The sequence below is a fragment of the Serinus canaria genome, chromosome 21 (assembly GCF_022539315.1).
Source record: "Serinus canaria isolate serCan28SL12 chromosome 21, serCan2020, whole genome shotgun sequence".
NCBI lineage: Eukaryota > Metazoa > Chordata > Aves > Passeriformes > Fringillidae > Serinus > Serinus canaria.
Genome location: NC_066334.1, coordinates 5,832,354 through 5,845,124, shown reverse-complemented (window position 1 = coordinate 5,845,124; position 12,771 = coordinate 5,832,354). Strand labels below are relative to the sequence as shown.

At 41.5% G+C, this 12,771-nt stretch overlaps 1 protein-coding gene and 1 long non-coding RNA gene across 5 annotated transcripts in view; both read right to left on the bottom strand.

The window, feature by feature from the left end:
- Window positions 1-12,771, bottom strand: part of GNB1 (G protein subunit beta 1) — a 37,292-nt gene that overhangs the window by 8,784 nt on the left and 15,737 nt on the right. For all 4 annotated transcript variants that reach the window (XM_030231089.2, XM_030231092.2, XM_030231087.2 and 1 more), the window contains exons 2-7: window positions 9,847-9,898; window positions 4,224-4,331; window positions 3,605-3,643; window positions 2,883-2,989; window positions 2,392-2,455; window positions 528-690 (exon numbers count right to left, since the gene is read on the bottom strand). In XM_030231089.2, the coding sequence (XP_030086949.1) occupies window positions 528-690; window positions 2,392-2,455; window positions 2,883-2,989; window positions 3,605-3,643; window positions 4,224-4,280 (430 nt within the window). In that variant the 5' untranslated portion in view covers window positions 4,281-4,331; window positions 9,847-9,898. The remainder of the gene's footprint in view (window positions 1-527; window positions 691-2,391; window positions 2,456-2,882; window positions 2,990-3,604; window positions 3,644-4,223; window positions 4,332-9,846; window positions 9,899-12,771) is intronic.
- Window positions 1-12,771, bottom strand: part of LOC127060321 (uncharacterized) — a 19,847-nt gene extending 7,076 nt beyond the window's left edge. Inside the window, exon 1 of the long non-coding RNA XR_007779231.1 lies at window positions 12,261-12,771. This is a non-coding gene — a long non-coding RNA (uncharacterized LOC127060321). The remainder of the gene's footprint in view (window positions 1-12,260) is intronic.

Below are 12,771 nucleotides of genomic sequence, written 5' to 3'. Positions count from 1 at the left end.
GGCAGGATCCCAGTGAGCCTGCACTGCACACACCCAACTTTCTAAGTGCATCTCAGTCTCACAGCAACAAATGCTGATGACCTCCACTGTATCAAACCACTGAGAAAAATAAACTGCATTCCTGGTCAGTACAAAGACCTGAGCATGGACATTGGATATTTCCCAACAGCAGCATCAAAGAAGTTCATCTGAATGCTCTGAAGCATCTTTTTTCCTGAAATCCCATCTGCCAAACCATCAGTGGAATTACAGAATCACAGAATCAGCCTGCCTGCCAACCACCTCCATTTCACAAAGCACAGAATTCAAACTACAGCAGAAAATATGAAAACCTGCAAACATCAACTTCCAGCTACAAGATTTGTTCAATTTCACAGCTGAAAAACTGTTTAAAAGCATTTCAAGCCAAGCAGTCTGCAGCTAAGCTCCTGCCTGAGAAAAGAAGTAGATTGTTATTAGGAAATGATATTGAAAGGATTTTTTTTTTTCATTTTCACTGTGCTGAGGTAACTCTGAGCAGCACCCACCTGTGTGCCCAGCGAGCTCACGGCTGACACGGACATTCCCTTCACGAGTTTTCAAGTTATAAATGGAGCAGATGTTGTCAAGCCCACCACAAGCCACGTAATTCCCAGAGGGAGCATATGCACAAGTCATGACCCAGGAGGAGCGCAGGGGAATCGCATGCACCTGGAACACACACAGGTATGGCCTTCAGCTGCAGAAACTGCATCCAAAAGGAAGTTTTTCACCTGTCTCTCAAGACAGGCATCATGTTTTTGGCAGAGAAGCAAGAATAAAACAGCTGTTTGAGTACTGAACTATTCTGAGGGTAACTTGCATATGTCAGAACAAGCAGTGACGTAATAAAAGCTCAGATTTGCTTTTCCTGAATCCAGTTTCATCAGCAATTTTGGTCCAAAGTGAATGATTTCATTGCAGTGCTCTGATTACTATTGGTTTATTATAGGTTCAGGAAAATATTGACTTCCAAGCACAGTCAGCAAAACTGCCAATTCCAGGCTTAGATGCTGTGAATGAACAAGTAAGGAAATCGTTGCTTCCACTGCCACTTAAATCCTTCTTTGGAAACCCACTGCAAGCAATCAAGCTTCACATTTAAATAACTACCCCATGCTTCCTTGTCATTCTCTGCTCAAAGAACTTTTTTTAGATAATTATAGAAGCTAAACCTGTTCTGTCTTGTTAACTCATTGTGTTCATCCCTTCAGTTTGTTCATACAGTCTTTAGGAAAGGCTGGTGCCCTTGGACATATGTAACATTAACAACATGTCTGAATTTCTTAAGGAAAAATTTCATTAGAAGCAGAGGAACAGCCAGGAATCAGTGGTCCTGCAGCAAAGAGCAGTTAAAAAAACTCCAACCCTGTCCTAAAACCACAACCAGTTCATTTTTGGAAGTCTACCAAGATGTCTAGAATATTCCAATAGTCTCTACTATTTGGAATATTCACTTTGAGCTGTTTTATTTTATCATTAGGCAAAGATCAATTTGATGGACAACACTGTGTTACTTCCAGTGTGCTCTGGAACTGCCAAAGGAATATTGCATGGATTAATTAGCACTGATGTAGGAACTGAAGATATCAATACAGAAATCATGGATGCAGTGATGATTTTACCATCCTGCAGTAGTCACAGTAATTTAGATGACATTTACCTGCAGGCTGGGGTCAAAGGATGAGGATGAAGGTAAAAATGAGAGGGTTTAATTTTAATTTGCAAACCACATTAGATTAACTTTTAACTAAAGTGATGCCATTTGCTCCAATGCACTGTAACATTGATTTTAATGTTACAAAGAGCTAAGTTAGGAAAATTTATTCAGAAAAAAATCAGTTCCATGCACCAGACCAGATTCAAGCAGCTCTGGTCAACTTAACCACAAGGAGCTATGTGGGAATTGCTGCCAGCCCTGGAACAGTGGCCATGATCAGTAAATACCAATCACTGTCAAATGAAAGTAAAAGTAGTCCTGAACTGCCTCATGTGATTGCAGGCACGAAGTGATGACTCATTAGAACATGTCAGGTCTTTCAGGATTCACTGCAGACAACAAATTAACCTGGCTATGCCAAAATCTCTGCCCCTCCTGGTGCAAGATGCTCATCACTGCCTGCTCTCTGGTAATCACTTTTCTGCACTATCAGAACACTCTTTAGAAGGAAGCCTTTCCTTGTTCTCCATTTGTGGAGCACATTTTCCCACACTGAAGACACTGCTGTGTTCTTTACATCCAACTTGATTGTTTTAGAGAATTCCAATTTTGGATCTAGGACTAGGAAAGCAAAAGAGCCAAACTGATGATGGGCAAGTTCCTCCTGCTGCTTTCACAAGTGAATCACAGAGCAATGGATCAGCTGGCCTTACCTTGTTTGTAGTATAGCTGTCCCAAATTATAAGTTTGCCATCCTGGGAGGCACTAACTAGAAGCCTAGGGAGGAAACAGCAGGGAAACACAATCATTGTGGGCAGCCAAGGAACACCTTGGTGATGAACATTGTAAAGAAAAGAGAATGAAAGCAGCTGGTACCAGTGGCATTTAGTTTCTCTTTAAATTAATCAGTAATTAACAGGAAAGGGAAAAAAGACAACTGATAATGGCATCTACTTTATTTCCACAGTTCCTCAGAATTCATGTGGTACCACTATTGTATTTTCAGTAGACAAGGACTGGGATTTTGGCATCAAATGTAGACTTGGATTACAACAGCATGGAGGAAAATTGTGGTGTTCAGTGTTTCTGACTCCTCCCAGGTGCCCAAGTTCTCTCAGAATTATTAATTCTATGTGGTCCCAAGGCCTGTGCACCCCCAGCTTTCTAGAGAGCAGTGGAGCCACTGAGCCAGCTCTGTACCCACCTGGAATCAGTCCCCCAGTGCATTGCATAAATTTTGGCCAGGTGTCCCCGGAGTGTTCTCCTGGTGCGCATCTGGATTCTCCCCACGGGGTCGATATTGGCTGTGATCTGAAACAGGAAAGGGTCACACACTGAGTTCTTCCCTTCACTCTTCTCAACTAACACCTCATACACAGCTCCCACAGTCCCACACACACAATTCTGATTTGTTTTCAACTGCCCATTCACAAGTTATGTCATTTTAGGTACCAAGTCTTTATGACACCACACAAGCAGCCTATTGCATTTACAAACACTCCCAAAAATTGTTTTCTTTAGGTCATATCTTCTTAGACTTCTAGGATTTCAGACCTTTGATCTGGGTTTTCTCCTGCTGCACAGATAAATGTGGCAGACACTGAAGAAGTTTAACCCCAGCAGGCCTTATGGTTCTGATTAGCAGGGTACCAACAGTATTGCTCCCAGCTCCAGGGCAGAGCATTATTTTCCATTAAGCAGCAGAAATATGCCCTGAGTCACTCCAAGAAATCTCTGCTCAAGGCTACTGCTCTCAGGAACTGGACAAACATATACTTATTTCTGGAAGAAAACACCCAAAGGCAAAATAAAAAAAAAAAAATTGCTACAGGAGGCAAACCCAGATTCACTTGCAGTCACCTTTTTACATTTTCTTTTTGTAATGGAGGCACTTTCTTAATTCCTGTTAAACTCTGAAACTCTTACCTGAGCCAGGGTGGCATCTGCACATGCTTTCCTAGCATCCTGCAAGAGAAGGAAATTAGAGAAATTGGATGGAGCTCTGTACATTTCTTTCTCTGTTTAAGCCCCCAAGGTTCAGAGAACATTTCTGCTTGTCACCCAGAGAGGACCCATCCTAACAGCAGCATTACCATAAGACACTGCCTGCTGTCAACACACATTGTGCATTTCACTTTGAAATTTCTTCTTCTTTTGGAAGAAAGGCAACATGGAAAATGCACCACAAAGACACTCAAGCAGTGGAACTGCTTGCTCAGAGAGGCTGTGCAGCCTCCAACCTCAGAGGTTTTGAAGAACTTACTGACAAACTTTATCACTGACCTTATTTCCAGCAGTTTTTTTTAACTTTAGTTATGCCCTAGCTCAGACAAACATCAGTAAACATTCATTTTCATCAGCAATTTTGTGCATTGCTTCTGTAACTATTATTTCCTAGGAAATATAAAAGACCAAAAAAGTAATTTTCTAAAGCAGCCACATGTGCTTGCCCTTTCTTCATTAACTCTGACATTGGGGAAACATTTAAGGCATCATTTCTGTCCTGCTCAGGACCCATTCATTTGTGCTGAGGCACAATACCTACTCTGATTTGGTTTTTCAGCTGCTCGGCCTCCTGGCGTAACTGATCAAGCTCGCTCATTTTCCTGTGCTAAAGGTGTGCTCCACTGCCACCTCTGAAACAACCAGAAATCTGAAAAACAGGTCACAAGCAGGACAATTAGAAGGAAGAATTTAAAATTACAAATCCTTTCAACCACTTCAAACTTGAAAAAAAAATGGCACTGATTTATAAACACAGGAGCTCAGGTGGAAATGTGGGTCTGAAATCTCCTCAGTGTAAGGTGTTGGCACAGATGGATGTGCTTTGCTTCCAGCCACAGGAAATAAAACACAATTTGGACTTATTTCTCTCCCCCTTTTTTCATGTTCTGATTCATTTTTGTATAAATTTAAGTTGTCCAAGAGTGAGTAAGCAGGTAACACCAATTTTAGACATGGAAGTCACAACTTCCCTGCAGCTCTTCAGGCCAGAGCAAGGAATCCTCCCAGAAAAGAAAAGGGATTTACACTGACACAAGCACCTGCAAAATGCTTTAAGAACTGTCTGCAACATCACAGGTATGAAAAATTTTGTTCTGCTATTGGAGGAAAGGAGATCACTCCCAAATGTAGAAGGTTTTATTTGGTAACTGCTAAAATGTCTGAGATCCCAGAGCAGACTGCAACAGGAACGTGCTGGCAGAGTAAAACCAGGGATTGTTTGCTGAGTTGAGAGCAGGAGTTTGAGAAACCACATCCATCAGACACCTCTCCCCTCTAAGCCTCTGTCTCCCCAGCATCCACAGGCACCAAATTACAGCTATTTTATAGAGCCAGCAAGACAGAGGCTCTAGGAAACACCACAGCCACTGAAACCACCTCAGCTTCCCCCAATATCACAACCATACGGATATTTCCTGTTCAATGCACAACTTATCTTTGAAATCTCTGCTCCAGAAAGAAGCTGTTGGCATTTTCTCCAGCATTTCACATCCCCAACTCAGCTGTTCCTTAACTTTTTGTTTTAAAATCTCTGCAGCTTGATAGCAATGGAAGATGCTGAAGAAACACGCTGATGAATTTTATCTTTTATTGCAGAACAAGATTAATTGGTTCCAATTTCAAATACTACACAGAACACCTGGAGTTTATAAATTAACACTGCTAATGTGTGATTTTAGAACATTTTCTTAGCCAGAATTGACCCTTTACCATTAAATAAAGGAAATGCTTTGCTAGCAGCTTTACATATTATTCTGTTGAGATTTAATCAGCTTATTTATCTTTACAAGCATGTGAGGTTTGTTTTCCTCTTAAAGCCCTTCCCAAGGAGAAAGATGAGGTTAACTTCCAAATTTTTATGCAGCCACAATAACATAGAACATACTGTCAAGGTAAATTAGAGTGGTAGAACAAACATCACTGTTAAAAGAAGCTTCAAAACAGTTTAGATTTCAACATTCCCTAAATATTTCTATCCCCCATAACCAGACAGGCTGTAGCTCTCTCCATAGTAGTTACTCCAAACTGGAAACCTCTAGGAACAGATGCCAGATCTTGTCACAGCATCATTTACCATTTTTTCCTCTTTTCTGAAACCCACAGTATCTTAGAAAAGGAATTTTAGTTGGCTTCTCTCCCAAAACCTCCACTCACAGAGCTTCAAGGCCCTTTCACTTCACTGTGAAACTGGGTCTCTTCCTTCTCTCTTCTGGCTCCAGGGTCATCTCTAAGCCCCTTTAAGATTGCTTGGTCAGCTCAGCCCAAAATCCAGCTAAGACAAAACCCATCCTGAGTGTTTCATTATCCTGCTTTTCTTTGGAGTGCTCTTTGTTTTCTCAGGATGTTTTGTTCATTCTACATCTCAGACAAACACTCTGGGCTGGACATCTGTCAGAATTTTCAGCATGTCTGCAGCTCCTGGGCAGCTCACACACCTGGTGAAACACTACTGGCACTGCTTTTGTCACAAAGGAGTTAATTTAAGAAAAAACTGCGATTTTTTCAGATCTTTCAGCTTCTTCATTTCTAGTTCTACCATTCTGAGTTAATATATTAAGACCATTTCCTACTAAGCAAACACTGACCACTCCAGACAAAGAATTCAGAGATGCTATCACTCCTATTCTTCAGAGCAAGAAATTCCAAAACTTTGGTGTTCTGCCCAAGGTCACAGCAACTCTCTGATGAGACTGCAATAAAGACTCAGGACACCAAGAATTCCAGCTGCAGGTACAAGGAACTACACTGAAGATTTCACATGCAGTTTTATTTAAAACTACAATAGGAGGAATAATCTCACGTCAGTCAGGGCAGATATGCTCTCCTTAAAATAGCACCCATTTATTGCTGCAGAATTTGTGCACAGAGAGAGAATTCTCCTGCATTTAAATGAAACAAAGCTTTGCATGGAACAGAGAGAGGCCTAAGGAGCTGAACCCTTATCCTAGGAAGAAAATCACACTAAGAAAGTTCATTTTCCCATCTTGTATCCATCTAAATTCCCACCTTGAAGACAGATCCACTTTGAGAATTCCAACTTAGCCCCTATGCATTCCAAGCGACTCCAAACTCTGAACTGCCTTTCTGTCAGCATCCATAGGAATTGTTTAAAGCCCATTTCCACATTCTCTTTGTAGTCTTTGTTGATTCAACATCAACAGGAAGTGCTAATTCCTGCCAACAGGACTGAACTCACTCAGGAAATGACAACCCTACAGCAGCCAAGGGCTTTAAAATATAGGAGTTCTCTGAAGCAAACTGTAAAATTTATGGGACAAACAGCAAACCAGCTTGGCTGTTCCACTATTTCTTTTATACTGAGTTTTAGACAGTTGAATTTATGGTAGAAATTTGAGATCTGTGGGAGGAAAGAAGGGTTTCAGCCTCCCATGTCCTTTTCAGCTATACTGTAAATCAGAGCTTAGTGGTAATGTATTTTAAAAAGTATCTTTTAAAGACTAAGGAGATCAGGTAAGGTCAGAAGGATGTATGGGGGAAAATGCTTTTATCCACTCTCACTCTTGATAGATGGGAAATTTTATACTGATTTATTTATATTACAGAGAGGGGCCATATATTGAACAGTCTCTGCTCATCACAAACAAGCACAACTGAGTATCATGAAATAGATTTTTATTTCTTGGCATGTTCTAAAGGCATTTAACCCTGTTTTACAAGAGGGTTTCTAGCAGAATCTGTAAGCTTGATGTGGATGATGATCCTATTTCTGGAATTTTCAAAGAAGTCACTCCATTTCCAAATCAAGAAAAAAAGTCACTCCTCAAGTTCCACACTCCTTTTTCCCAAATTCCCCCAGAGCTGTGCAGAAACAGGTAGGAGCCAATCTCCTGCTTACCTCACTTTCTCTGGACTGTGTCAGTGTGTCCCTGCAGGCAGCTTCTCAGGAATAAACACATTCACTTTCTTCAACCCCCTCAAGATCTTCCCAGGGGCTGAAGTGCTTAAGTGTCTCTGGTCTAAGCTTATTTCCCCTAATCCTGTTGACCAGTGCACCTTGTGGGTAATTCTCCCCTTGCTGGATAACAACCTGTGCCCCTCAGGGCACTCCCTGCTCCCAGCCCCTCATTTCTGACAAGGTACCCATGCAAGAGTCACTTTGCAGGAAAATAATCTGACTTTACCTGGTTTGTTACTTTCCATACACAACAAAACTCCACAATTCAGCTGTGTCAAAGGACTGATCCCATCATTTATGTCACAGGAACAGCTCAGTGGTTGCTTTTCTCTAACTCTACCATGAGCTGTATTCCTGTGTAAGAGGAGAGTTAGGAAGGTCCAGTCAGATGTGTCCAACAGCTTTGCTCTGAATTTTTTAACTGCAGGAAGCCTTCCACAACTTCCATGTGCCTCCTGCAAATGGAGATGTACTCAGGATCCCAGTGGACTAATTCTTATTTAAAGAATACGAATCATTCACTCACTGCTCAGAAAATAGTGACAGAAGAATTTAAAGGCTGAGGAAGAACTCAAATTCACTCATTTCATTGCAACAGCTCCAGTGTCCTTTCCACAGCTCAAAGTGCAAATCCAACTAAATCCAGTTCCTGAAACCAAGGTAGCATTAACACCCTCACATTTATTTGTAGCCTGGTGCTTGAGAGCTGGATACAACTCATCCAAACACTGTTAAATATTATTCCTCTCTGAAATTCTTTTGCTGGTAGCAATGCTTACTAAGAATTTCTTTATTTAATTTTCTTACACCATTCCTATTAAAAAAAAAAAAGGATGGAGTTTTCCACCCTGTGTCCTGACAATAATCTCTACAGATTAAAAGAAAAAAAACCACATTTGAAATCACAGCTATCATTAAGTCAAATATTTTGGATTTCTATGCCTTGCTGGTCAAACTTTGCTTGCCACAAGGTATTTTTAGCACAGCCTAACACAATCCCACCAAGCCACTGTGGATGCAAAGTCTGGTAACACAGAGTTTAAACTAAATTGTTCATATTTTACTCAAGCACAGTAACTTTCTAAGGAGGTTCAGCAAATCCCTTTCCTGCCATGAACAGCCTGGCTGACATTTGTTTCCCCAACCTCTTTCCTGCCAATACCCATTACTCCAACAGGGATGAAAAGCAAAATATTTTCAAAAGCAGAGCCCAAACTTTGCAGCCTTAACAAGGAGCTGCCAGCATGGCCAGCAGACAGTCCCAGAGCAGGACAGCTGATTAAATGAAGCTGTGCTAATCTAGCAGATACCACAAATCCTATTAGCACCATGCACAGCAGCTTGGACATTTGCACAATGACAAAGGAATTATCCCCAACTCCCTGGTAGTTACAGTGAGCTGACGTCACGCTGCCTTTGAGAAGCTGAGGGTTCTTTTTGTTTTCAGGAGCACAGATGGATTCCTTGTTTCTCTTTTATTCTGTGGGAAATGCAGTGAGATCAGAATTGCTGGTGGAACAAATTTGAGGTGTTCTCTCTCTGGTTTATATGAACTAAAATTGGAGATAAAATTCAGGGTCCCCTTGGATCCAGAGGGAGATAAGGGCAGAGGAATAAAGCCTGCTGCCTGCCTTTGGAAAACCAGTAAATATCCAGTAATTATTAAAACTGGATATTTAACTCAGCAAATGCTTGGCCAATTAGCAATGTTCCTCACAGACATTCAAGCTAAAGCCTGGAAGGTAATGAAGATTTTACTGCTCCAAGAACAATAGTAATAATTACAATTACACAGAATATAAACTCTGGAACTGTTAGGTTCTATTTAAATAACAGTGACACATTGAAAAGAACACTCTGACAAGAGCCACTTTGCTCAAAAGAAATTTGGCCTTTTTTTGTCAAACATGGTGGAGAAGTAATTTTTCATTCATGAGAGAATGACTATTCTCATCATTTTATTTATTACAGTTCCCTGCCCCACTGAGATGAAACAGTTTCATCTGTGGTCTCCCTCTGCTTTGCCAGCTCCCTCTCTGACAGAGGCAGGCACTAACATCTATTATTTAGCAGCTTTCCTGGCCATTTTAAAATCCTTCCTGTTGACACAAGAATACACATGCTAAAGGAGAAAACATGGACTTTAGGTTTGCACAGATGAACAGCCAAAAATCTGAATTAACCACTTTTTAAAAATAGGATGTTTCTCAAGGACTAGAAAAAAAAATCAACTTTTTTCTCTACTTACATTTTCTCTCACTACAGTAGAAAGCCAACTTCTGCTGTCAAACATGTAAATTCTGGAAAAAAAAAGACACCAAAACCACAATTAATGTAATTACCAAAAAAAAGCACCGATTTCCCAACAAATCTAACAGAAATTAAACTACTAAAGTGCCGAGTATTTCTGTTAGCTAACTTGAGCAGCTGGCCTGCCTTCACGAAGGAAATGGGCACAGTTTTATTTACTGTAACGCAACCAAAAGATGAGTTTGTGTCAAGAAGCTCATCTTGACCTTCTTTTCTCAAAAAATTCTTGCAATCCTGAGCTCATTCTCTCATTGCCCTAGTGATGGAGAAGTCCATGTTAGAGAATTTAGGATTAGAAGATACAGTCTCACTCATCCCATTTCCACTGTACTCCGAAGTGCCCCTCCCCAAACCAGCATTTTCAACAGCCTGGAATTATTTCTGCTCAATGCTGTCCCTGAGCTCCATTTGCCTTCTAAGCGCAGTTAAATATCATGATATCTATTTTATCAGAAGAAGTTACATAAACCTCCTACTAATGAGCTCAAGGGAGAGCACACTGCTCTTCTGGAAGAGTTACAACTTGAAATCACTCATGGTATCACAAAGTACAGAAAGAATTGACACATCCAGCAACTCTCACACACTGCCTGGGCTGCACTGCTTTAACAAACTGGCTTTGCAGCAAGGACAAAAATGTAAGAGATTTTGGAACAGTTTTTTCCCCAGGCAGCACAAAGCAATATTTCAGTTCACCCCAAGATGTGAAACACTGACAAGCACTTCTACACCCCAAACACCTGGATCTGGATCTGTCACACACCAAGACAAGGGCTGGGGGTGACACCAGGGGACCCCTCAGTGTTCAAAGCTGCTGTATGAGGACAACTGAGATTATCCTGAGCACCAAGCAAGAAGGTGAAGCAAAATGACTTTAAATCAGAAAGCCAGCCTAAAACTGCACACACTTCCAACTGAAATCTCATAAAATCCATGTTCTGATTTTACAGCTCACTACTAGCTGGAGAATTTACAAACCACTTCAGTGTCTGGTAGGGAGGTTAAGCTACTTAGGATATGGATCATCCTCACCCAAGCTCATTTATAGATAAACATTTTAATACTGTGATTATGAAACCATCACAGAGTAAGCAGTTTTGTTTGTTACTGCCAGAACAACACACTTTGGGACATGAACAGTAACTCACACTTAGAGGCCAAACTCCACTCCCCAGACACAAAACCATGACATGACCATTTTAAGTTCTGAAAACAGAGCAAGTCCAGTCAACTTTCACAAGTCTTGACAGGAAAAAAACTGGAGAGGTAATGAAATTTAATGAAATTCTGAAAGAATTACCTGAAATGTAAACAAGTAAATTTATGCTGGTGCACTAAGAGCACAGAGAATACACAACAGCAAAGGTTAAAGCACACACCATTACTGTCCTGTGCTGCAACCTCATTAATGCAGGAGAGGTGTTGCAGATTTCATATGCCTTCTGCAAAAAAACAAAACCAAAAACAAAACAACAAAAAAAGCCACTTTAACCAGCCTGAAAGAAGAGGAAGGAAGCATAACAGCAAACTTTTCCACAAAAGTTGAGTTTATTTTTCAAAGGGTTAAAGTTTCTACTTGAGGATGCTGAATGCACCCTGCGATGCTCGCAGAACGCAGTCCTGGCAACGGAGATATTTTCAATTCTACCTTAAAGATGGAGCTCATTTAAGGACAAAAGCAGACAAGCTACTCATGAAAAAAAGATCTGCATTGCCACAAGCTTCCATTTTTAGCTAAAATGTAGCCTGGTAAAAGCAACATGAAAATTAGAGGCCAGTTCATTCCCTGCAAGGCAGCGAAGAGTTCTTGCGAGGAGCTCGACACGCTGCCCTGCCAGCCCTGCTGAGCCCAGAGCTGCAGGTCCTTGACACCAAAAACTGGGGTTTCAAAAACAGCAGAGAACAAAAAGTTCCACAGAACACTGGGAGCATGGTTCAAGTGGTTAAACCATCACACCAAAGCACCTGGAGGAGAGCCAGCCCCACACAGGGCTGGTGTTCCCAGTGTCCCCACATGCCCACAGCCTCCTGCTGCAAGTGAACAACCAGCACAGCCATTTGGGCTAAAAAAGAGTGAAATAACTCCACAAGTCAAAAGCTTCATCAATTCTGGGTAAAGCTTCCCTCCCTGACTGCTGCTAGCCCAATATCCTTTTTTCTTTACAGACACTGAAGCAGTTACTCTGAGCTGAGAACCCAGCCTAAAATTTCACAGAATTCACAGAATCCCCAGCTTGGAAGGGACCTTCAAGACCACCGAGTCCAACCCAGCCCCAACACCCCAACCCAACCCTGGCATCCAGTGCCACATCCAGGCTTTGTTAAACACACCAGGGATGGGGACTGCACCACCTCCCTGGGCAGCCAGTCCACAACTTTGTCACCTTTCTGTAAAAACCTTCTTCCCAACATCCAACCTGAATTTCCCTGGGTGCAGCTGAGGCTGTGTGCTCTGGTTCTGTCAGCTCCTGGAGAAAGAGCCCAGCCCCAGCTGAGCACAGGCACCTTTCAGGGGCTGTAAGATTAATAAAGTCACCTCTGAGTCTCCTTTTCTCCAGGATAAACAACCCCAGCTGCCTCAGTTGTTCCTCACAGGGCTTGTGTTCCAAGCCCCTCACCAACCCAGTTCATCTCAACTCCAGCACAGTCCAGGTACAAATCTACATGTGAAGATTTCTGCAGAATACACCAACTTTTTTTCATGAAGCTGGGAAAAGCAGGGAAGAAAAGCAAGAAAAAGGACTTGAAAGAATATGGAAAGCATTTTGAAATATTTTAAAATCACAGGAAATCTGAATAACCCTCCAAAATGGAGCAACTTCCTAAGCAGATTAAACACACTCACTGTAGCCTCTCCAAAGCC